This window comes from Apium graveolens, chromosome 8 (assembly GCF_009905375.1).
Source record: "Apium graveolens cultivar Ventura chromosome 8, ASM990537v1, whole genome shotgun sequence".
NCBI classification, from domain to species: Eukaryota; Viridiplantae; Streptophyta; class Magnoliopsida; order Apiales; family Apiaceae; genus Apium; species Apium graveolens.
Genome location: NC_133654.1, coordinates 22,488,989 through 22,515,938, shown reverse-complemented (window position 1 = coordinate 22,515,938; position 26,950 = coordinate 22,488,989). Strand labels below are relative to the sequence as shown.

Genomic DNA, 26,950 nt, shown 5'->3' with positions numbered 1-26,950 from the left:
ATATTCCAACGGTAATACCCAAATTAGAAATGCATATCTCAAATACTTTTCTTACGTACCCAATTTTTAAATACGTATTACACTTACTCAATTACAAAATATGTAACCAAAACGGTATTTTTAATCACGTGTTTTAAAAATAGGTATTTTGAACAATTGCACACCAAAAATAGGTATGTTTAATCATCACCCAACAACAATAATTAATAATAAATAGGAGTATCTAACTACAAAAAATTTCGCAAACAAATTTAACACGAGAAAGTGAAAAAACTGACGCAAATATAAGATAAGAAATCACGTCATTTTACTCACAATTTTAAAATTACATTAATCATGAAAATTTTTCGCAAACATATAGATCATATCGCTGAATATGAACCTCCGTTCTTTTTATAAATACATGTATGCATCCATGTATGCGAAAATGCAAAAAGGAAGAGTGTAGAAAGTGATGGCTCCAGAAGTTGAGTAAATATTCATTCCATTGCAATAAATAAAACATACATATCTCCCCATTAATGAAACTTACAACCAAGCTAACTACATATAAACTCTGTCTGTAATGTATATATCTTTTACCTCTACGGATTCTGTTGCCATATTTCCTCAAATGTCCATGACAATTCACATTACTTGAATTTACAATCTTCATAACCTACTATTTCAGTTTTAACCTCTCTGAGTAAAACTTTAACAGTGACATCACTCTTACAGGCCAGTGAGATTTACTTTACTTGCATTTACTACCTGCCCTTTATCCTTAAGTGATCAGCTCCATTTATTGTAGTGTTTATTTCTTTATGGTTAAATAACTGACAATTTTATTTAAATTTCATTGGGATTTGTAGTCCTTACTTCCTCTGGACTGGATGATTTCAGTTCATCACTTCAAGCAACGCATTCATGAAGGAGGATGAAAAAAAACACTCCATTTAACCATGATTTTCATTGTTCAATTCACAAGTTCTGAGTTTAATGCAGACTCAGAACTTAACTCGCTCGAATCCAGTAAATCGAGTATTCAAAATCATGCTATCATATTTTCCAAATTTAATAGTGCCTAATTGAATCTGATATTCCCAGCCATATTATATTGTAGTATCCAATTTTACTCTTCGAATCTTAGATTTCAAAAAGTCATATCATCTTATATTCTTTCGACTTTTTATAAAAAAAATACAGTCCAATATAATCTTAAATTGTTTGAATCATTTTCAACAGAATACCAAAAAAATTTGAACATCAAAAAGAGAAAAAAGGCAGTGATAATAAACTAAAAAAGTTGGAGGGTATGGACATGGAAGGCCCAGGTGATAACCACTGCCATACGTACCCATCTACTTTAAACATTTTATTTTCTCTTATAAATAGTATCCCCTGCTTATTTCAACTCTCTCACTCTCTTTCCTCACAATTATCATCTCCAACAAAGCCAATCACTGCAAACTCAGTTTAACTCCTTCACTCTCTCCCATCTCGCTCTCGCTCTCGCTCTCTCCCATCTCTCTCTCTCTCACACACATCTCTCTCTCTCTCTCTCATTCACACTCTCTCTCATCTCTCTCTCACACTCTCTCCCATCTCTCTCTCTCACACTCTCCCATCTCTCTCCATGGCTGCAACAACAGCTACTAGTGTTACTAGTACAAGTGTTAGTGGTGGAACAAGAAATACCGAGTTATGTTTGGATGAAAAGTGGAAGTTGTCAAAAAAAGAAGGCTCATTTTCTTCAAGAAACTCAGCAACTATGATCCAATCTTCATCAAGAAATCATCAATCATCTGCCAGAAGAAGATGTGCATTCACAAGAAAGTGTGCTAGGCTTGTTAAAGAACAAAGAGCTAGATTTTATATCATGAGGCGTTGTGTCACTATGCTCATTTGTTGGCGTGACAATTTTTCTGATTCTTGATTTCTTTTTTCTTCAGATTTTATCTTTTGGGTCAGTTTTTTTTTCTTGTTTAGGAGGATTCAAGAAGACTCATTATATGTACATATATAAATATGTGGTTATAGATTCTTGTTTTTTGAGGTCTAAATCTTTCTGAGATAAAGATTCCTTGTGTTTATGCAGAATTCTTCAGAAATGAAATAGTACAAAACATCAACATCTCTATATAGATGATGACTTTTTATAGTTTTTTATTGATTTCAGTTTAATGTTTATTAGCCTTGATGATTGTGTTGAAGTGATGGTGTTTCTTGAAATCTTCTCCAAACTTTCTAGGGAGAGATGCGGAGAGAGAGATAGATTGAGAGATTCCCATTGAAGCAATGCAGTGGGCAGTGCAGAACTGTGTGGATCCGGTGTGCTAGCCTGACAGTAATCTTATTTTATTACAATAATTTACTATAGATTATCTTGTAGCTCTAAATTTTTTACCATTTTTATATTACTAGTTAGCATAGAAAAGTTCAAAATATGTGGTAGTCTCAGAATATTGGATCAACGTGGGAGAGAGAAAGGAGAGTTTTTCATTACTTTCTTATACTAATGCTACACTAACAAAGATGCCAATTTCTACCATTGTTGTTTATTCTCTTTGAATTTTTGAACATGGATTATTTAAGTTGTATAAATTTGGTATAGTGATGATGTAACTTTATTATGTAAATTGTACAGAAATGGATATTAATTCTTACCCTGAGGAAGTAAAAGGTTAAACTTTCACCAGAGTTCTGTCACTAGTACCATCACTTTCATGAAACAGGTACCAGCTGTATATGAATATATCCATCTACATTTCAAAAAGATCCACTATGGTTAAACTGAAATATACACAGCTTTCTATCTTGGTATCTCATGACAATTCTCTTCTTGGTTGGTTCATTTAATCCGCTTAATCGTATCAACCGCAACCTCGTTGAACTGAACTCCTAGGCACTTTCAAAAAAAAAAAATACAAAATAATGATTGAAATGTAACAAATATTATGGGTGAAGTGAATGAGGATCTGAATTGTGCAAGTGCAAGGGTGCTGGGGACATAATTCTAGGAAAAAAGACCATATGGCTGCTGCTACTCCCACTGTTACTTAAAATCTTTGACCACAACAGGCTGCTGGACCACTTTCAGGCTTTGACTCTTTCTGTGGAGTGGAGTGGGGAGGCCATAACTTTGGGCTTTTTCACACTGCTGCTTACTCTTTTCTTTTCACTTGTTAGTTGTGAATAGGTAAAAGATAAAGTAAGTTTTAAGGGGAAAGTAAAAAAGATTGATGGACTATGTAGTATGTACTACTATACTTTAAGCACAAGTTAAATTCCTTTCGAATCATCGGCGATTTAAGATTTTTATTTTTACTTTTGATTCATCGACTATCACTTTCTTGTTTTTAACAAGTTTCAAACTCCAGACACTTATCAAGAAAGTCAGTATTTTTTATAAGTTTCGAATTCTAGATATCAATAAAGAGATGTCACCGTGAGAACTTATTGTCAACTGTTCTTCATAAAATTTGTTTTATATTTCTTTTATTTTTTAATTATAAATTAAAATTACATGCAATTGTTTTAAATTTGTTATATCACCTGTGTGAGACGGGAAGAGTAACAGAGATATTGACCAATTAGTTAAAATGACTCAGAAAAAAAAAATTAAAACCCATAAGCGGAGCCCGTTTTATTTTTCTATTATAATAGGCGTATCATGCGTAACCATTTCGATTTTGATTAGTGTGAAATGATTATATCTACAAAGCGTGATTTTAATTGGGATTAGTGAAAATATTAGTAAGATATTTTACGATGTAAAAGAGATCCTCATCAACATTTGTGCTAAATGGAATTGGATTTTGTGGGTCATTAACTCATTATCGCAATAATGCTATAAATTGAATTGAATTTTTAGTGCCATCTTTCAATAATTGGATTCGCTTTCAACTGTTTACTTCATACTTTCTCCTATCAATCGACAGGTATATCACGCGTATTGATTTGAAGTTTATATTAATCATTAGCAAAGTAAATTTATGATTACTAAAAGAAGAAAAATACTGACTTAAGCTTGCCTTTTCGTTTGGTTTTATTAGCATTTTCGCGTAACCCAATCTTCTATAACCTATCAAAGAAAGAATTTGGCCTTATTTGTTTCGATAATTTATCAATGCATATCAAAGAGTCTTGATTTTGTTTGTTTACTTTATTTTTCTAAGTTTTGATTTTTTATATTATTTCACTTTCTTAAATTCTAGTTACTATATTCACGTGATCCCCGTATAATGCAGTTGTTGATAATCTAGATTAAGTAGATCATGTACACGATAGATAATTTAACACAAGAATTAACGAAAAGAACTTAGGAAGTCGAAGTTACAATGTCTAGCTTGGAATTGAATCAAACACTACAATTCATTTGCGCTCCGGGAAAACTTAGTTACACTGGCGAGGTTTATATTTCGGCAGCTGAACTTCACAAGATGCTATTGATCGGTGATTGAATTTATCAAAGTGCAAAATGGTGACACCATTAACAACTACTAATCAGCTTATTCAATAGCATACATTTCAATTTCATCAAACCACCGCCAATTAACGGCGTTGAAGAACACGATGAACAGTTATTTATGTTACAAAATTTGACGGCAACTACCATTTTCAAATGCACTTCCTAAGTATAGCCACCAGTTTGTATATTCATGTACAGTTAAGCCACAAAAATACAAATAGGTCTTACACTGCTCTTGCAATAGTCTGAAGATGGTTTTACGCATTTATGGTGTATCACGTTTCATTTGACTAATGAAAGCAAGACCTTACACTTGGGAAACATAGAAATCACTACTTATTTTGCAATGGTAATGACCTGCTTACGTTTCATTCTTCTCTAATATGTTGACAATTTATATTTCATTGCAAGAGTACCTGGCAAAAAAAAACAGAACTATGGCGTGTGAACAAAGAACTGGTCTAGAATGGGCACTAGCTGCAGGACTAATTAGGCTCCAAGTTTTTTCATCATGGCCAATCCAGCTTGCCTGTAGGCTGTAATAGAAGACGATCTATGCCTTTTAACAAGAGAGACTTGTAAACCTCTGTGAATCCTTATTAACCTGTCACCATGCATCTACATGCAGATAGGACCCTCAGTTGCATGATACAAGGATTATTGACACACCAAGTTTAACTAAGACGCCCCAGACCTACAAAACACGGTGAAACAAACTATCTATCCTACGTTTTTTTTCTCTGCGATTTCCTATTCCTCAAGTCCGGGAAGGTGGGTGTGCGTATCAATACATTCAGCCGTCCAGGACAAAGACTTATTATTTAAAAGGGGAGGCTGGAGGGAGGGGACCAGTAATATTAAATCAAACTCCTTATGAAAATGACTATGGCATATATCTGATGTTTTCTCCATCAAAAGTTTAGCAACTTTTCTGGTACGTGGGCTGATTCATTCACTACGTGCTGTGGAGACACTGATTTGGAGAATTGTCTAGAGGGAGTTGAGAAGGAAAAAACCATCCTATGACAGAAGAATGCCATCATATTCTAAAAGGAAAAGTGTTCAATTTTAATAGAGAGTAACTAATTTTAAAAAGATGGGGTCTTTCTGTGCCCCCAAACACCAAATGGCACACACATTTGGAGCTTAGTGAAATAACCGTCTTTCAGCGGATACCACAAATAACTAATAAACAGTAAGTGAGCTGTGAATTAGAGGCTTAGTCAATAAATAAGGTTGCCAGGCTACTCTTCCATATGTCTTCAGACAGCTTACTAATCCTTGTCCTAAATTCTTCTAGAACTTGTACCACATTCCAGTCGTTTAAAAACATACCAGGAACCATCCATTTTTTATTATCATGTCTTCAACTTCTGCTTTTACTTATCATATTTCACTGCCTCAAAATCACATGAGTTCACCTATTATATTTCTTCCAGTCACTAAATCAACACTTAGGCTTTGTTCATTTGCAATACCTTGCAAAGGGACAATACCCGCTAAGATATATGTAATTTGTACTTATTTTGGCTTAATTAATCATTAGGGATTAATGTTGATCCATTTTTAGCCCATTAGTCAAATATTTAATCCGTCCCTCTATTACTTCTCTGGAAATAATTTCTTAATTCAAAACAAGTACAGAAGTTCAGATAGGTAGGCCTGCAGTATTAATTTAATATAATAACTATATCTCCTCAATTTGTTCCCATAGTCCCACAGATACTTGTAATGTTTGATACTTCCTATCCGAATTTACACATACTTATACATATAAGTGATCTTTTCTCCAAGTTAAATTATCATGTAAGCCGGAACATCCTTCAAATTTAAGTTCCCCCAAGGTTGTTCCATAGAATTCCACAATGGGTTAACATAAACTTCAATATCAGGGTTTACATATTTGACTAGGAATTCATTTCATCTGCTTCTAACTACCAATTACAGTATATGTACAATCCTTCAATTTAAGTTCCTCAATCAGTAATATCTAGACCTCAAGTTCCTCGATCAATGCTCTCTAGACATATAACAAGAACATAATGACATGACAACTTAAGCAAAACAATACTGCGGGAAATAAATTATAATGATTGTGGCTACAAATTGGATCATAGGAAGATGAATAATCTCTTCTCTATCAAGACGTAGTGAAAATGGCAATCTTAAAATATACAATAAAATGTAATGGCATAAAATATGATTCAATACTTGAAGGCGTAAAGTGTACATACATAGTACAAGATCCAAGAAAGATGCACATGTGGGCAGTTCATATTAAACCAGCTTGCAAAGTCAAAACTCAAAAGGCATATTCTCTAAAGGCTTTCATAGGTGAATTTTTTTTTACTTCCATTGGATAAAGAATATATAACATAGAATGAGTTACAAGTTCAAAATCCTTGAAGATTTCTTGCACGGAAACAATATAGAAAGTTGATATACAGATGACAGACAATGTATGAAAGCCTTCAAAAATTTCATAACTATGCATTCTTAATGTAAAAGAATCTGTGTACCTTATATGTGAAAGAAGCCAGCTTTAACAGTAAAAAGACTCGAACTTTTCAGCTGACCTTCTGCTCAATAAGGTTGCATAATAAAATGAATTATTACAGAGGACTTTCGTTCTTTAAGTCTTCATCTTTTTTATGTACAAGATTCAAATCCATGTACGTCTTCCCAAAAACATGGAATAAATTACTAAATATTACATAAACAGAATCTCCGTATTCCACCATTATCATCGATCAAAAGGCCTGCGTCTAGGTGAAGAAGAGTTGCTAAGTCCCGAAGTCACAGAATTACTCCTATTATTAACCCTAGAATCAGAACTAGAACTAGTATCCATTGATCGTGAACCACCAAAACAACTAAACAAACTCCTTAAAACTTGCCTAAATCCACCTCCTTCCCTCCTCACATTCCCTCTAGAAGCCCAAGAAATCCTCCTCGGAGCCCCATTACTATTAAACCCACCATCCATCTCCGTAAACACAACAGGCAATTCTCGCTCACCTCTCCTGCCACCTGAAAATCTCCCCACAGCAAACCCCCCTCCCGGCAACCTCCATATCGTCAACCCAATACTCTCCTCGTCATTATTCTCAACCACATTTTCTACACTCTCAACTTGACTAGTTTCTACAGGCAATTCATATCGACAAACAGGACAAGAATTACGAATAGACAACCAAGGCACAATGCAATCATAATGATAAAGATGCTTACAAGGCATTTCTCGAGCTTCCGTCCCAAACTCAAACAATTCGGTACAAACAGCACAATGCAATTCACTACACACATGATCATCGCCAATCACCACACTCGGCATCGATTCAATCGCCACTTTCGAAGCAGGTGGATGCTCAATTCTCCCAACCCCATTCGCTTCGATTTGCGATAACTGATCCAACAACCGATCAAACCCCGAACCTAACAACGACCCCGACACACTATTCGGTAACGGCCTCAAACCCGACCCAGCACCATCATCATAGTACAACTCAAAACCCGACCCGGACCCGGAACCCGACCCGGTTTCTCCAACTTGCTCAGGCCCATCACTATTTCCACGAAGAACAATAACAGGATTAAACGGAGACCTATCATCGCCAGTTCGGCGGCTCCGGCGAATCGCCGGAGTCGAATTGTAGTCGGAATTGGAGCGATTTCCGATCATGAACATACGGGTTCGGGTCGGGTCATGAAAAGATTCGAGAAAACCGGCGTTGCAATCGGGGCAAGAAAGATTGTTGAGCGATTGTTGATTTAAAACCCTAACGAATCGACTGCATCTATAGCACCAGTGTGAAGAAGAAGGCATCTTTGCGTGTGTGAAATGTAAACCCTAGAAATTTTACAAATATGATTTTGTTTAAATTTGGGGTTGAGGAAATAAGGACAACTAGTATAAACCAGCAATCTTGCCAATATACACAAGTAGTTAAATAATGATTTTTTTGTAAAATCATTATTTTGTAAAAAATGCTATAGAATACGAAATTGTTAAATTTCTTTGTTAAAATTTATATACCCAAAAATATATAGTTTCGTAATTATACTATATTTTGTAAGTTGTAAAAGAATCATACTCAAATTTTGAATAAGCTGACCTTTTTGTTTATTGAAGTAACATGTTAATTTTTTTTTTTTGAAACTTATCAAGTTATTCTAAGAAATTTTTAAACTATAATAATTAAAATACTTGAAAAAAATTATGAATTCAAAATAAAGTTTTATTAATTAATAAAATGATACTTGTGTCATGATTAGAATAACTTGATAGTTTAATTTTTATCCGGATTTTTCGGATTTCGGGCCAGACTGAATTTTTTTTAAAAAAAGTAGGCCCATTTAAGACCTGCAGGCCGGGCCTAACGGGGCCGGGATTTTTTCCTGATCGGGTTTTCGGGCTTTTTTGCGGACCGTATCGGATCGGATTTCGGGTTTCGAATTTTTTGAACATCTTTAGTCATGATCAACCCTAAAATTAATAGTTGATTATCTACGACATAAAAATTTATTGTGAAAACGATATAATAAGATATGTGCTTTTATTTTAATATACATTGTATAATAATGTTCTATTGTAAATTTAGAAATTTTATTTTTTTTTTAAAAAATGCTATAAAAATAGTAATTTAATGGATAAATATTAAAAAAAAAATCAAAACTATGGATATGTTTTTCAGTTTAAAAAAAAACAAAATCACTTATTTAGTCCCAACCAAACGGTTTATATTGGATGGGTTAAATAATAAATTTGAAGCTAAAATTAACTAATATTGCCCGTGCTTAAATTTGGGGTTTATTCATAAATAAAGATGAAAAAAACTTTTAAGTTTTGGTCAATTCTCGTTTGCATCTCCATATATTTAACACTATCTATTCTAATTATAGAGAAATCCGCAAGAGTTGATTCAGTTGTTTAAATAGTGGATAACTATTCTCTTGGTTATATGTTCGAATTTTATGGGAGGAGAATTTATGATTATGTCTTTTAAACGCTTAAATGCAATTTACCTTGGTTCACGTGATTTGCAGGTTATTGTGTAAGCCAGTAGGGTTTAGCCAGTACGCACCCAAAGGTAGCGGCTGCGGGTTATATATGATAAAAAAAAACTCCCTAAAACACCCTATAAAATGTCATTTTTTCGTATTACTTTTATTTTAGCAACTAATCTTATAACATAATTTTATTGATTCTCATTTAAAATAGTATTAAATTAAAATTTATTAATTCTTAATATTGGACATATGATATTCAAAATTATTGGTTTGAGATAAAATATTTATCAAGAGATAAAACTTCAAAAAATCAAAATTTGTTACAGAACTTTGAAACAAACATTATTAGAAATCAATGCATTTGGTATTACTTATTTTAAAATAAATAATAATATAGACAAAGACTCTAACAAAATTACAAAAATATAGATATAGAAAATAATAGAACAGATAAAAGACTTAGACATCAAATGAATTAAAAAATAAAGAAAGCGAAACTAAAACAGAAAAATAAATTAAAAACAAAAAACAAGGTGTTGAAGTATGTTATAATATGGTACGCTATGATTGATAGATTCTAACAATTTTATAAATACATAATTCTCTAAAATAAAGATAAAGGTCATAATATCATATTTATTTATCGACATTAAATCGAAGACGGAAGCTTACATGAATTTATAAGGCAGTGATTGTGACAATTTGTGAAGGGAACAGGTCTTTAGCAACCGTTTGCTGTTTAAAGTTTGTTGACAAACAATTTATCAGCCGTTGGATGGGGGATTAACAGGTGAGATGGCATCCGGACCGCTGAAATTTTCCGCGGTTGATCTGGACGAACTGCGGAAAATTTCTGCGGTTGGGTGTTGTCCCCTTCTCCCCAGCATCCCAACAGCACCTCATTTCACCACAAAAAACACCAAAATTTTCAAGAAAAATTCTACTCTCTCCAAGTTTACATTTTAGGCGATTTTGGGGCATTTTCATCAAGAAATTCAAGTTGTTTTGTCAATTCAAGGCATATTTCTTGTCTTAAATTTCACATTTTCATGGCGGATAAATTATTTGCTCGTATGTTTCGTCATAAACGTCAAAATGAAAAAAAAGAGGCTATTGATTGTAGTTTACATCTTGATAGTTTAAATAGTAGTGAAGAACCTAAAACCCCTGTATATGTTGAAGATGATGATTTTGTAGATAGAAATGAGGAATTTATTAATTTAGACGACGATTTGGTTGATGTTGAAGATGAAAGTGATGGAAATGAGGTTGAAAATGAGGTTGAAAATGATAGTGATAATGTTGAGGGTGAGGATGAAGATGATAATGTAGAGGATGCAAATTTGTATGAAAATATTGATGGGGGGGAGTTCCATATTTGAATTAAATTTTTCAAAGTGTGGATGAGGCCGGTCATTTTTTTAGGACTTATGCTTTATGAAATGGATTTGCTATTAAAATTCAAGTTAGCCATCGTAATAAAGACAACGAGATATATGGTCGTTTATATGTTTGTAGGCTTTATGGAAAAAGTGTCGTCGCCGAGAGTAGTCAAAATAAACGGCGTAGAGAGGTTCTTCCTAAAAGCGAGTGCAAGGTGAGGATATATGTCAATTATCAAAAGAAAAAACGTCACTGGGAGGTAACTAGCCTTGAATTGGTACACAACCACGGTCTTGTTTCCCCTAGTAAGATGAATTTGGTACAACGAGAAAGACATGTCAACACCGCGACCCGTAGTTTGATAAAAACGCTTTATGGTTCGGGGGTTCGTAATTGTCAAGTGATGAATGTGATTGGTAACATTCATGGAGGTAATGACAAAGTTGGTTTCAATGTTCAACATGTTAGGAATGTGTTAAGAGACGAGAGGAAGAAAAGGTTTGAGATTAGTGACGCCCAAGCGGGGTTGGACTTGTTGCATAGGTTGAATAAAGAAAGTGGTTCTAAATATTTTATTAGGACCGAAGTCGATGAAGAGAATCGCTTGAAGTGTCTAGTATAGATTGATCCGAGATGTATAATGGCTTATCAAAATTTTAGCGATGTTAGGGCTTTTGATACCACTTATCGGACAAATAGGTATGCAATGCCATTTGTCCCATTTACCGGAGTCAATCATCATTATCAATCGGTAATTTTCGGGTTTGCATTGATGCGGGATGAACACGCGTCGACTTTTGAGTGGATTCTTCGTACTTGGCTTGAAGGTGTGGGGAATAATCCTCCATTGACTATAATCACGGATCAAGATCAGGCCATGACAAGCGCTATTGCGGTTGTACTCCCGAATACTACCCATTTATTGTGTTCTTGGCACATTAGTAACAAATTCCCGGAGAAATTAGCTCATTATTATTCGGCTTTTCCGGAATTCAAGACGGACTTCAACAATTGCATTTATAAATCTCTCACCGAATGTGTTTTTGAAGCTAGATGGGCGTCGTTTGTGGAAAAGTATCACTTGTAAGATCATAAATGGTTAAAGGGGTTATATGAGTTGAAGCACAAGTGGATTCCTGCATATACTAGAAATAAATTTTCGGCGTTTCAAAATAGTACATCGAGGAGTGAGGGGATGAATTCTTTCTTTGATAAGTATGTGAGTTCGGCAACGGGTTTGAAGGAATTTATTGAAAATGCCCAAAAAGCATTGGCAAGGCAATTCATGAGGGAGAAGGAAGAAGATTATGTCACCATTAATCTAAAACGTCCCATGAAATTGTATACCACATTGGAGTATCATGCTTCTTGTATCTACACTAAGGAAATGTTTAGAAGATTTCAAGATGAATTGGTTGAGTCTTCAAAATACTTTGTTGAAAAAGACCGACGAGCTAGTGAAGAAGGGGAGAGAATGGGGGATGTTTATACGTACTATAGTTGTTATAGGCCCATGTCCGAGCCTACGAGAAGAAATGTTTATTTTGTGGCATTTGAGAAAGCAAGCTCTTTGGGAATGTGTACGTGTAGAATGCTTGAACATTCGGGGCTACCTTGTAGACACCTATTGGCGGTCTTCACTAAGAAACGGGTTTCGGAAATTCCCCCGTATTACATAAACCGGAGGTGGACAATGCATGCCAATAGAGTTGATGGTGTGTTGCCTTACAATTTGGATGTTGGACAAAGTCATGAGATGACCTCAACCGATCGATTTAATAGCATGACAATGTTAACCATGAGTTTTTGTCAAAGTAGCACTGCATCCAAGGAACGGTATGATTATGCCGTTGGAGTGATGAATCGAGAAATACCAATTCTCGAAAAAATGAGCGTTGATGGAATTAAATCTTACGAAAGCAATTCGCAAGCTCCAAATGCAAGTGCTCATGAAGAAACAATTCTTGACCCTATGATGTCCCAAACTAAAGGGAGGAAGAAGGACGTTCGTTTCAAAAGTCCACTACAATCGATTGGTAAAAAGGAGAAGCCGCCAAGAAGGTGCACTTATTGTCAAATGGAAGGCCATGATAAAAGGAAGTGTGCTAGTAGACTAGAAGATCTTAAAAATGTTCAAGAATCGCAATATAATTAGTGGTGTACCATTTTGTAACCGAATGTTGTAATCTTTAAATTGATTTGAATTTTAAGTGTTTAACATTGCTTTCTTTTTTGTTATGTTTTATTGTCATATAATTGCCAATTATTGTCATATAATTGTGTTTTATTGTGATAGGTAGCATGACTAGCGAGTATAGTGGTGAGAACAACTCCGATCATAGTTGTGATTCGGTTTCCCACGTTAGCAACACATTCTCGGACTCCCTACCAAGCGACTCGTGGTATGAGGACAATGACGAGGAAGATGTGGTCTCACCAACCTTTAGTGAGATGGAAGATGCATGTGCCGAGTTGATGCCCCTTGTGGACAATGACGAGCCGCCCCACGTGGAGGAAGAGGAAACGGACTTGTACCCACCCGATGAGGAGGCTTATAGGGCCAAAAATTGGACCGAGGCATGCAATTGGATGTAGGGTACTGAACCGTGGAGATTGGTGAACTCTCATCCGGATCCGTACTTCCTTCCGATCTTGAATTTGGGCAACAACACGCCCGATGGAAAATGGAAAAAATCCGGATGGAATGGCGGTAAGCTTGTTAAATGTGATCGGATTGCCGATATTGTAAACTTGAGGCCTCATGAGGGTTGTAATATGGACCAAATACGCATCGAATATGTGAAGGGTTGGGTTTCACACCTAACGGGAGGGACGGAGAGGGAACGCGGGACATGTTTTGCAAGATTTCATCTCTACGATGGCTCGAATACGATTCCCGTTACCATTTGGAACGACTCCAACCCTTACCCTTGGAAACTTACGGAAGGCCATATCCGTGATGGTTGTGTACTTGTTCTCTACAATATTGCATGCTTCGTGGATACTACGCAAGGAGTTGCTCAACACCGGTTATCCGGTGGTCTTTCTAATATACTAGGTATTTTTGGTTAGGACCAATATATTTCATAAAATTTAGTGGACTGTATTCATCGTGTAATTTTCATTCGAATCTATGTATTTTCATTGAATTTTATATGAATTTATATGAATTTTCTATGAATTAAAGTATGAAATTTGAGATTGAAAGTGTACCTAAAAATTTGAGATTGAAAAGTAAAATTTACAAGTCGAACTATACATTACAAATTGTTATGAAATGTATTGAAAGGTTTTTTTCAATATTTGGACAAGCGTTGACTTTTGTTGACTTTTTAAGGAATTTTCAATTTAATGTAAAAAATGAATTTTTTTTTTGAAAATCACTCATTACCATATTTTAAGACTTTTGAGAGTGGTTTGGATTAGTGGAAGTTAGTTTAGGACTAACTTCCAAAAAATAAGCAATTTCAACAGAAGGTTTGCATGCATGCCTCTGTTTCTGCTCTGTTTTTCTGCTCTGTTTGCTGGAACAAAACCAAAGGGACGGACCGCGGAAATTTTCCGCAGTTGGGCTAAAGAGGGACCGCGGAAAATTTCCGCGGCTGGGCAGGAATTTTTTTGTAATGCAGACTGTATACAGAAATTCACCACCTATAATCCACAAAAATTGCCAACAAAATCCAGCATAATTTACCACCTATAATCCACCAAATTCACCAAAATTGGCAACAAAAATCCCACACACCTATAATCCTCCGAAATCAAGCATAATTCACCAAAATAATCCTCCAAAATCCAAAACAATCCAAAATCCACCAAAATAAAATCAAATAAAACCGACAATATAAAATCAAATGATATCCAAGTACGTAAACCGATAATATAAAATCAAAAGAAATGCAACTACATAATCCGACAACCTAAAATGAAACGAAATCCAACTACATAATCCGACAACCTAAAATCAAATGAAATTCAACTACGAAGCTTCGTGACGCCTACGCATACGAATCCCGGGAATCCCCCTTGCCTTCCATAGCTGAAGCTCCCTAGCTATCCTATACCTAAAGGTATCCACCTCCTCCTGCGACCAATTCGGTACCTCGGCTAAGTCATATCCTTGTGTGAAGTAGTCCATGTACTTCATCACATAAACACCACAATCATTAGAGTTTCGTTGCTTTGGCCTGGACGGTAGAGCTAGGACCTCGGCTGAAGTAGGGTCAAGCCCCTCGACTGGGTGTACCATATGCAATAGCCTCGGCAATAACCATGACTGCAATGAAATTATGATCCGAGAATGAATATAATATACAATTGGTAAGGACTATATAGAAGACAGTAATAGTAGAGGAACATACCACTACTCGTATATCCTCACGATAATCCGGCTCGTCATTCATTGAATCTATGATAAGACCTTCAAATCGTCTAGTACCGAACATGAACAAAACCCAATGCACATCTCCGACACAACATGGGATGAATATGTAGTCCGCCTCGAGAACGGAAGGACCAACAGTAGCACTGGAAAACCCGGTAAAGCTACGTAATGCTTTATTCCATGCCCTCTGCAATGTATCTCCACCGACCCTCGATGCTTTTCTGATTTTCTTCACATGTCCTTTCCCAAGAACCATGAAGTAGGGATCCATGAAATAATAGACGGGTTTCCTCTCCCATATACCTCCAGTGTGAATCTCCTCCTCCCGAGTCCTTAGCAATCCTTGCAAGTATATATGAATGCAACAAGTAAAATAAATGCAACAAGTAAAATTAATGCAACAAGTAAAATAAATGCAAAAACTAAAATATATTAGACAACGAACAATACCATATAAGTGTATATGATCCTGTCATCAACCCATGTTCCTGGAGCCAGACTCTGCATAGCTGATGCATGGACGTGATAGTCCTGAACACTAAGACCACCGGGATTCCTTGGCGCCATCCCAAAGCCCCATCCCCAATCTGAATATATAGCATTCTTCTTTGTCATGCTGAGACTCTTAGTGATACTCCACTTCTCCTCTTTCATCCTGCGGGATGCAAGCTTCGCGGGCCTACTAGATGAGGCAATAGCCTGGGGTGGCTGAGACACATGCTGGGATGGCTGTGTCATGTCAACGACATCCTGGGCAGGAATGGCTGGAATGTCAAAGTCGTCAGCCAAAGGTGCAATGAAATCTGATTTTATGTTCTGAAATGTGAGAGGTCTGTAGGCGGGTCCTTTGATCTTCTTCATCAACCGAGAGAATGGTGTGAGGAAGGTAGCAGAAATCCTCCCAAACTCCTCCACAAACTCAGGAGGAACCCTAGCATCCAGCTGCTTCAACAAATTAAGCCCGACAACCATCTACAAACAAAAACAAGCAAACATTTTTTCATTAATTCCACAAGGATATCATATCATCAAGATGAAATACGTGTGAATGCAAATTTTTTAGTGTGTGGGGGTGTAATGTGAAATATGCATATTTGTAAAACACTTACAACTTCATAGCCCTCGAGGCTATCATACAACTCCCTCGTCTTGTACTGCTGCTGAGGCTGTGGATCGGGCTTCCCTATGCGCATACGAGATATATCAGCATACCACGCCATGTAATCAGCCTCCAAAGCTATGTCTACCGAGTCATCAACAAGGCCATCCAAATCTGAACAGAACCTGACCCATTTGCCAATATCAATAAACCACCGCACCAGCCAATCCTCCCCTGCAAACGTGGCATCCTTAGCCCCCCTGTAACCAACCATGTTCACCGGTGCCCGTGGAATCTGGGGACTAGAACCAAACTGTCTCGACACGCTGTCCGGATGCTGCCACTCGACCACGTCGTAACATACAAGGGGAACTCGACCGCACCCAGCTAACTGTGCCTGTATCATCTCGCTGTCCATAACATCCTCGAACCTAGCATACGGCCTCCAGACCACCTCATCACCAGCAACACCATCAAACTCACCCCTATAGAACGGTAAGCTGTGGTGAGGGCCTGACATCCTGCGCTTCTTCAAAACCCCGACATGAGTATCACTAACATAGGCCCATCCCTCAGCAACCGGATAATCCTCCTGACCGGGAGATCGTAAAGGCACGCCAATACGAGGAAATATCTCGTAAGACCAAACCTGTAACACTCAGACACAACAAGCAATGCTCTTGCTGCCCTTCCTTGCAGCAATCTCCAAACCCCGGTATATATGAGCTAACACAGCTGCACCCCAAGCATAATAAGGAATCTCCCGCATATTAATCAATGGGTGCATATACCGAACATGAACAAAAGAGCGGTTGATGCTGGGGAAGAGGATACAACCCATAATGAATAGCAGATACGCCTTGGTATGTACAACCGTGGCCCTCATATTGTGCTTCTCAGGCTTCTGTGCACCATATCTCTCAAACAACCACCCCAGATTGATGTTATTCCGATACAAAGCCTCCTTCACCTCCTCCTCGGTCAAAGGCTCAAACCAATTATTAGCAAAATACGCCGCCTTGTTCTCTATCACCCCACAAGTCAGCGCATCCCCCTGAACTGGCACCCCTAAAATAAACCATACATCCTCCAATGTAACAGTCATCTCCCCCTGCCTCGTGAAGAAAGTGTTGGTCTCAGGTCTCCAACGCTCCACCAAAGCAGATATCAACCGAGTGTCAGTAGCCAAGACAACAGCAGGGTCTGCAAAAATCCCAAACCCAAGCATGTGTAGCAATTCCCGCTGTGGTCTCCTTAACTTCCACAAGTGCAATGACTTGTTCCCCGAATAGCTCTGCAACTCATCTCTCCCTGCACCATCCCAAACATCCTCACTGACGTGATACCGATTATCCCAAATAATATTATGCGCGTTAGGACTCAGCAACATATTCCCGAAATCATCAAAATTATCCATACCTGAAAATATTGCCAACAAAATTCATCAATCACCACAATAAAAACACCACAACGTACAAAATAAAAACAATCACCACATATATAAACACCAAGTTCACAATACATTCGAAATAACTACCCATTATTTACAACAAAATTATATGTTAATTGCATCCATACTTTTACACTAACATAACTCGAATTTAACACTAAATTTATCATTACAAATTCGAATTATATATAAATTAAATTAAAATTCAAAGTATAAATAAATTAAGGGTGGGTTAATAATTCGATTCATCCTACAAATTATCCTAAAATTTCGAATTTACTATTTAGCACTAAAATTATCACGAATAATCCTAAAATTAATCCTACATATTCGAATTATCACTAAAATTGTATTGTAACACTAAAATTCGATTTATAAATAAAATAAGGGTTAATAATTTGCATTATCCTAAATATTATCCTAAAAAATGGATTTTACTATTTAGCACTAAAAATATCACGAATAATTCTAAATTTATTCATAAATTATCACGAATTTATCCTAAATTTATTCCAAAATATCCTAAATTTATTCCAAAATATTTGAATTAACACTAATATTCGAATTAAAATTAAAAATTCGAATTTAATACACTAAATTAATTCTAAATTAACACTAATTTTAATTCCACAAGGATATTAAAAATTCGAATTAAAATTGTAAATTCGAATTAAAATAATAAATTCGATTATTAAAATTTTGAATGGAAATTGTAAATTCGAATTAACATTAAAAATTCGAATTTAATACACTAAATTAATTCTAAATTAACACTAATTTATCCTAAAAATCGAATTAAATCATGTCCAAATTATGAACCCTAGAAATTCTAAAAATTTGAATTTAATCATCGTACGATTCATATGTTAATTCATACATTATTTTTATATACACAAAATAAGATCTACAACAAAAGAAAAACATAAGTTTATATCAATAAAACTGTAAAGAACATAAAAGAATCGATTATATACCTTAATAACGGAAAATGAGAATGATTTAAGGTTGGGTTGCTGTGATTGTTGCTTGTGGTGGGTCTGCTGGCTGTGTGTTTGTGTTTGTGTTTGCAGGCTGCGGCTGTGTGTTTATGTATATAGGTTTGAGAGAGACTGTGTTTGTCAAGAATTAGTTAAACAAAAAACGCTACCAACCGCTGAAAATTTCCGCGGTCCGTGCGGAGGGTATTTTGGTAATTACCACGGATCGTTGAAAATTTTCGCGGTCCCTTTGCTGCTGTTTTAATTACCAACCGTTAGCGGTCTACAACAAATGTTTGTTGTAGACCGGCCCCCCCCATTTGTGAATCACGAATATATTCTTGATTATTGTCTTTCTCAACAAAGTACTCTTTAAAATTTCTGCATAGCTCTTTCTGTTGGGGGAGAAGATGAATTGTGTAACGTACTTGATATATTGAGGACTATAAATTTTTTTATATACCGCCAATTAAATCTCTCATTTTAATTTAATTGGGCCTGATATGTGGTATCCATTTATTAGTTCCATATAACAAATTAAAATCTAATTGGGGTATTTAGTTTATCACATAATTTAACCCGATAAAATAAATAGTTAATATAATTGATATATTTATATGTAGCCTATAAAATAATAATAATTATTAAAATATTAATAAAAATCTCTCACTTGGGCTTCATATGAATCCGGAATCAATTATACAAATTTTTAGTGAGCAACTTTATGATATTTATCGTCCTTAAAATTTTACCAAAAATAATAATTGGGTATGTCTACTATATATATATATATATGCATGAGATTCTAACCGCATTCGTCATAAACTTTACGTGAATAAAACTTTCGTGGTCACCACACAAATATATTCAACAACATGAATCAATGTATGGATAATTGACATGAAAATTACGTAAAATGTGATCTATATAATATCTATTTCTGAGTTGTCCTGATTCAATCTCTAATGAGATTAATTCCAATTTTCTCAACTCAATGTTAAACAATAATAAGAAAATTAAGTTGAATAAAAGTAGATTGACGTAAAATAATATTTCATCATATATATTCTGCACAACATAAACAACTCAATGATTATTACATAAAATACCAAAATACAAACCCCCTCTAAAACAAAGTATCACATAAAGTAACACCCATATGAGCAGTATGCTAGTGAAAAATCTTAGCCGTTAACGTATTAGTGAGCGGATCTGCAATCACGGAGTTAGTCCCAATATGTTATATCAAAATCTGTCCACTCTGAATCTTGTCTTTAACAACTAGAAATTTAATATCTATATATTTTACTTCTGTAGTGCTCCCATTGTTGTTTGAATAATTCACTACTGATTTAATATCAAAAACTATTTTTAATGCTCTTTTAACACCATCAAGGATACGCAAATCAGTGACAAAGTTTTGCATCAATAAAGCTTGATTGGATGCCACAAAACATGCTATATATTCTGAAGTCATGGTGGATAAAGATATTAGCATATGTTTGGAAGACCTCCATGAAATCGCTCCACCAGCCAGTAGATAAACATAGCCTGAAGTGGATTTTCTTTTGTTAGGCCTTTAAGTAACTATAGAGGGGGTGAATACAGTTATAACAATCAAATCGAAATAAGAACTTGTTGTAAAAGACATGCTTGTACTTTAACAAGACTAAGACAACTTGTCAACCCTAAGTAAGTTGTATTGTTATCTAAATTTGTATTCTGTACTTGTAACACTTAAAGTCTGTAAAAATGTAAAGGAGCAGACTGGAGTCTTTTTCCTAAAATAGTCTCAAGCCTAAGGATTCTATCTGGAAGAAGATCATGTCTCAGAAGAATTTTGAAGAAGCTTGGAGTTGAATAAATCTGTTTGGAGAAAAATGTTCTAAGTAAAGATCTCTACAAGTCACAGATTTAATGTTATAGAGAAGTCATTCGAGAACTCCAGAATGACTTATCGAGAAGTCATTCAAACTCCTGAGAGTACCGACGGATAAGCAATATCTACTCGACGGATGAGATATATATATATATATATCCACTCGATGGATGAATAACATCTACTCGACGGATGAGCAATATCTACTCGACGGATGAGCTATACATCTACTCGACGGATGAGCAATATCTACTCAACGGATAAGCAATATCCACCAGGAGTAGAGAAGTCAGGAAAGTTACTCGAGAACTCAAAAAGATATCGACAAGTCATTCCTTCTCTAAAGAACTCAGAGTTATTGACAAGTCTATATCCATTCGAGAACTCAGAGATATCTACAAGTCAAGTGAAGTTATGAAGACTAGATATCTCGATGAGCTGAAGACCTCTACAAGCCAAACTCATTATGGAGTACCAGACATCTCGATAAGCCTTTATACTTGTCGAGATATCAAGTGTTCAAATGAATCAAACTGGAGATCTCGAAGTACAGTCTCAAAGTACAGAATTGAAGATTAGTTTAATATCCAAGATAAACAATCAACAAACAATCCAACAGCTGGATTGACAAGTCTACAAAAAGCAGCTTGCAGAGTGTACAAGATCAATGGCAAGATTAACTGACAGAGGAAGATTAAAGTAAACACGTGATGCTAAAGATATGCTAAGCTAGAAATGGAAGATTTGCTTATGACAAGTGACAGTTTAGAAAAGCTAATAGCATGTTTATTATCCACTGTGTAAACCAGCAGTTAACTGAGCTATAAAGTTAACACTGGTCCTGTAGTTAGATGTAACAAAGTAGATAAAAATTCTTGTAACACTCTCGAGAAGAAGCTGAGCTCTTTAACTTAGAAGAGCTTAGAAATTTTGTAGCAAAGCATCTTAATTTTTAATACAAAAATTAAGTGAGTTTTGAAGATCTGTGTTCTTTATTTTATGCAAGTTTAATTTCTGCATGAACACCTTTCTATACAAGATTTAATTTACTTTGTTCAACCATTGTCTTTCAAGAAAAGCTTAAAATCAGAAAAATACATTCACCCCCCCTCTGTGTGATTCATTACCTAATAAGTGGTATCAAAGCAAAATCTGAAAGCAAATAGATTCAAGATCTTGGAAGAATGAATACACAGAAAATTAGCAGCATCAAAATTCCTACCTTTGACAAAGCTAACTACACTCTTTGGAAAAAGAAAATGATGCTGTTTATCAGGATGGCAAATCCATTCTACATTCAGATCCTCAAGAATGGACCCTTCATTCCTATGGTAAGAGTTGAGGAATCTATAGATGGAGACATTGTCAGACCAGCTCATTATGCTCCAAAAGATCCTGCTGAGTATACAGATCCTGAAAAGGAGAAAGTTTCCCTGGATAGCAGCTTGCAAATGATATTGGTTGAGTCACTTGACAATGTGATGTACAACAATATTATCAACTGTGATACTGCCAAACAGATATGGGAAAAGATTGAGATACTATGTGAAGGAAATGAGGAGGTTAGATCAAATCAAAGAAGGATACTGATTTCACAATATGAGGGTTTCATGGCTAAGCCTAAGGAAAACATTACTGATGTGTTTGAAAGATTCAACAAGCTGATAAATGACTTGCAGCTTCATGACAAATACTATGAAGCTGAATAAGTGAATCTAAAGTTCTTACTTACTCTTCCTGATCATTTGGAATAGAAAATCTCAGTAATCAGGGAAGGAAGAGACTTGAGCAGAATAACTCTGGAAGTTCTGTATGGGATTCTTAAAACATATGAACTAGAGATGATTCAAAAGCAATCGCTGAAGTCTGGTCAAGAATATGTGGTGGATGGCTCAAGTGCTTTAATTGCTAATGAAAGCCACTCATTCAATAATGAACTAAGACACCAAACTTTTAATGCCTTATCAAGTGAGCAGAGAACAAATGATTCACAGGAACAAGTCATCTTAGAGTTGGAAAATGATGAGTTTTACACTCTTGAAGAACTGGATGAGCTAGATCAGTCTATGGCTTATCTAGCTAGAAAATTCTCTAACATTAGAGTAAAGAAGCCAAGGTACTTCAGGAATAAAGGACAATCCTTCAACAAATACAACAGCTGGAAAGAGAAGGGGAAGTACAATTCTGACAGCAAGAGTAGTTACAAAACTGGATCTGTTGAAAAATCGAATATAAGGTGCTTCAATTGTGATGAACTAGGCCACTTTGCTACAGAATGCAGGAAACCCAAAAAGGCAAAGAAAGACAAAGCTTATCTTGAACTGGAAGCAAAGTATGAAGCTCTTCTGAAAAAGCAACAGAGCAAAGCTTACATTGCACAGGGAAAAAGTTGGGATGACTCAGATAATGATGAAGATGAGGAAGTTGGAAACTATGCTCTAATAGCCTTGGAGTAAGGTGAATCATCCTCATTAAAAGGACAAACACCAATTCTTACCACTATTGATTTAAATGTAAATCAATACAAGGAAACTATTGAAAAGATGAGCACATAAATGTTTTATATTCACACAAGCATAGTTGTTGCTAATGAAGAAGTTAGCATATTAACAAAGATAAATAAGAAGCTTGAGAGTGAGAAGCAAGAAACTGAATTATTGATGGTTGAGCTTGAAGCTTTAAAATAAGAAAATGCCTATCTCGAGAATAAGCTCAAGTGTGCAAATAAAATTGAAGCAGTGTTAAGGGAGAAATTAGAAAAAAATGAAGTAAAGATGAAATCATTCAGAAATGCATCTGAATTGGTTGAACAGTATCATGATAAGAATAAGCCATGTGCAAACATTGCTATTGGCCTCGACTATGAAGACATGAGTGACAAAAAGATGATTGTAGGTGACAAAGGGAAAGCTAAGAAGACTGAGTTTATGGACTTCATCAATTATGGTGGGAGAATCAACCTGTCAAGCTTAAACAGAACCAGTCTAAGTAAGGAATGGTCATTCATCTTTGACTCTATAGTAAGGGCCTTTACTTGCAAAAAAACTTGATATGACAATATCTCAAGTGTTGTGTAAAAGCTGGTGTATTCAATTACCCACAACAGATACCTGAATGTTGGTCTGCTGATCCTGGAAGAACTTGCAACCAGGCTGATTATGCCCCTAACATGTAGAGGTAAGGAAATATTCTTTCCTAGATTTATTATGTCCACTTTAAATAATAAAGTGGCTGACATACATCTGTTGAATGGTATAGATAGTACTAAGATAGGCAATTGTAAGTAAGTTTCCAAGATAATATCTGGCTCACTCACTACAAAGAATAAGGTCAATGTAAGTTTGAAAATCACTCCATTTATGTTGGAAAGATTTAGGACTTATCCTTATTCTATGCCTGACATGAGATCAAATGCACAATCTAGGACATCTATGATTCCTGAACCTGTGGAAGTACAAATACAGGATCACCAACAGGGATCTTCCCAAACTGCAACCATTCTTTCACAATCTTTAGAAGCTAGGAAACCAACTACCTCATCTTCTCAAAAAGGTGAGGTCAGTAAAAATGAGAGAAAGGGGATAAACCTAGTTGTGCTAAATGAGAGTGGTGAGGAGAAAGCTGAAAGAGTACCACCTCTGGTCAAAAGATCCAAAAGAAGTAAACAAACTGAGCTGACCACTCTATCTTCCTCTACATCCTCCCAAAAGGATGCAGTTGTAAAAACAACCAGGAGTGACTCTGCACAGCCTACACAAGAAGCAATTCAAGTGTATGGTAGGAGAAATAAGGAAGACACTCACTGTGAGAACGCATCTCTTGAAGCTCCCTCATCTATTCAGGGGGGGGCTCCCAACACTCTTAACTGAGCAACAATTTCTTCTATCTAATATTTTTTCTATTCCAATTCTAGTTGACTCCATTTCTCAAGTGCATCAAAAATCAAGTGACTTAGCTCAAGAAACTTTGCTCACCACCCAGACACTTCATTCAGATGGTGAGAGGCTACATGGTGGGGTAGACCTTGATGATACCATCACAAATATGGGGGATTCATCAGTCTTTACTGAAGACCCCATGGATATCTCTAATGCACCTTCATGTGCAAAACAGTCCTCACAGACTGAAAGGTTTGAGGGTAGTACTCCTGAGGGGGAACTATCTGAATCCTCTCTAATTCAATTGGAGGTTCCTTATGAAGGAACAACTCCCCTCACAACCCTAGCAGAAATTGCCTGTGCAGTTGAAGCTGGGAGTACAATTGCCCATAATCCTGTCATAGGGGAGGCAAGCTTAGCACATTCAAGTGCCAGTGTGTTACAATTCATACAAGGGTTTGAGGCTGGTGCACATGGAAGTATCCCAGTCAAATCCCCTCCAATTCAATTGGAGGTTCCCACTATAAAAGGAGGAAAACACACTGTCATAACCACAGAGAAATATGTGAGTCAAACTGTGATCTCAGTCACAGGAGTTTCCGATGAACCATCAAGCCCTCAACCTCAACAACCTCATATACTCTCTCAGTGGCTACAAGAATCTGCCTCTCAACCAACTCCTGTAGATGATCTACTAGTAGAGCAGATATCTGGACTGGCTAACATCTCACAGCATCTTTTAACTTCAAACATGAGCAACCAAGATTATCAAGCCATTATGCTTGCTTACAATGAAGAAGTTGAGAAGCAAAAGGAGAAAATTGTCAATGATGCGGAGCCAGATGCAAATGTGGATGCATGGCTGTCTGAGGACTTTGCCTTGGAGATGAATCAAGTTTTGGCCAGATTTAGAAAATAGTATGTTACTATTTTGGGTAGCAATGCAAAAGACTTGAGTCTAGAAGCTGTCTATGATGCCATTACAGATGTATACAAAGCTCAGCTCAAAGTATTTCATCTGTTTGGTAAGGCTCTCGAAATCAAGCTCACTGGTCATGAAGACAGAATCAGAAAACTGGTGAATGAGAAAATGGACATGATCATACCATCTCAAGAGCAAATCTCTTCGAAATTCAAGCATTTTTCTGAGCAAATGGCTAGGATGGATTTTGCCTCTATTGAGAAGGAAGTCAAAAATCTCAAACTATCCTTCACAAATCTCCATACAGTGATTCATCAACAAATTACTCACTCAAATGAGACCAAGGTCCAGCTGGATCAACTTCACCAGAACATATATAAACCTTCAGCATTGCTGATGGAAGGGATCAAAGAGGCTGTAAGAGAACACTTTGGCACATCTAGCAGCTCTTATCAGCCTGGATCCACCTCAACAAATCTGCAAATTCAGTCTCTACAGGATCAAGTTACAGCATTGCAAGACTCCAACTCCTCTCTCACTGCATAAGTTCAGGCTTTGACATCTCTTATCAAGAGCCAACAAACAGACATCCAAACTCTGGTGGACTCCCATAAGCATCTTCAAATGCAAAATTCCATAGCCTTATGAGCCATCATGGGTAAACTCAACATACCACTACCTTCTTTGCCTGAATAAGTAAGACCTGAAATCCCTACTCCCCTTCTCATGCCTGTCAACAAGACTAAAGGGGAGATAGAGGCTAGGTTGGCACAATCAAGGTCATCTCAACAAGTCCAAAGTGCCGAAGAGAGTTTAAATCGAAAAATTGATATTGGAATGGAGAGACTTTTTAAGGCAGCTGAGGGTCCCAGTCAAAGCAGAGAATTTGATGAACTGCTTAAGGCACTCAGAGTTTCTCTCAATAACAATTTCTTCACCTACAAGAAAGCATTGGACAGGATAATAAATTTAATAAGAGGGATCTTGGTAACTAAAGACAATTTCAAGAAAAGAAGGATAGTGGTCAACATCAATGACTCGGGGGTAGACAGATGTATGCATGTGTCCCGTAACTACTTATCTCTAGGAGGGAACCTGAAATAGATGTTTTGATAAACAAAGTTAAAATTGTGATTCATGAAGATACTCTCTTGCTAACAGAATTGAAAAATGCACAAGTAGCTGCTTTCTCAGAAGCTTATCTACAACCTAGCAAGGGAGTGGCATATATTTGTTCTACTACCAAATATTTCAAACATTTTCAAGTTCATAAATAGTGTGTCATGGCAAACAAAAGGCTCATCATGACTCTTGAAACTGAGTTGAAAGTAAAAAGAAACAAGACTGTTGAAGATGAGGAGATGATAAAGTTATTGAGAAGATATCTGGATAATGCAGAAGCAAACTTGCCCAAAACAAAAATTAACAAAGATGATTTGGATGATGATGAGCAGAAGAAAGATGATCAAAATTCTTCTGGCTTAAATTCAAGTCAGTCTACTAAGCCATCTGGAAGCA

The 26,950-nt window shown here is 36.1% G+C and overlaps 4 protein-coding genes across 4 annotated transcripts; 2 read left to right on the top strand and 2 right to left on the bottom strand.

Annotated features, from left to right (window-relative positions):
• The first annotated feature begins 1,391 nt into the window (after positions 1 to 1,391).
• Positions 1,392 to 2,121, top strand: LOC141678107 (small polypeptide DEVIL 11-like). The gene has a single exon (XM_074484349.1). It carries the CDS (start codon positions 1,616 to 1,618, stop codon positions 1,913 to 1,915), a length of 300 nt encoding a protein of 99 aa, XP_074340450.1. The 5' UTR covers positions 1,392 to 1,615; the 3' UTR covers positions 1,916 to 2,121.
• Positions 2,122 to 7,027: 4,906 nt separating this feature from the next.
• Positions 7,028 to 8,374, bottom strand: LOC141681001 (E3 ubiquitin-protein ligase RDUF2-like). The gene has a single exon (XM_074487065.1). It carries the CDS (start codon positions 8,274 to 8,276, stop codon positions 7,194 to 7,196), a length of 1,083 nt encoding a protein of 360 aa, XP_074343166.1. The 5' UTR covers positions 8,277 to 8,374; the 3' UTR covers positions 7,028 to 7,193.
• Positions 8,375 to 11,483: 3,109 nt separating this feature from the next.
• Positions 11,484 to 11,930, top strand: LOC141679389 (protein FAR1-RELATED SEQUENCE 5-like). Its single transcript, XM_074485891.1, has one exon. It carries the CDS (start codon positions 11,484 to 11,486, stop codon positions 11,928 to 11,930), a length of 447 nt encoding a protein of 148 aa, XP_074341992.1.
• Positions 11,931 to 14,822: 2,892 nt separating this feature from the next.
• On the bottom strand, positions 14,823 to 15,498 carry LOC141679388 (ubiquitin-like-specific protease ESD4). The gene is made up of 2 exons (XM_074485890.1): positions 15,205 to 15,498; positions 14,823 to 15,119 (listed from the first exon to the last, which is right to left on the bottom strand). Exons 1-2 carry the CDS (start codon positions 15,496 to 15,498, stop codon positions 14,823 to 14,825), a joined length of 591 nt encoding a protein of 196 aa, XP_074341991.1.
• Positions 15,499 to 26,950: the final 11,452 nt, after the last annotated feature.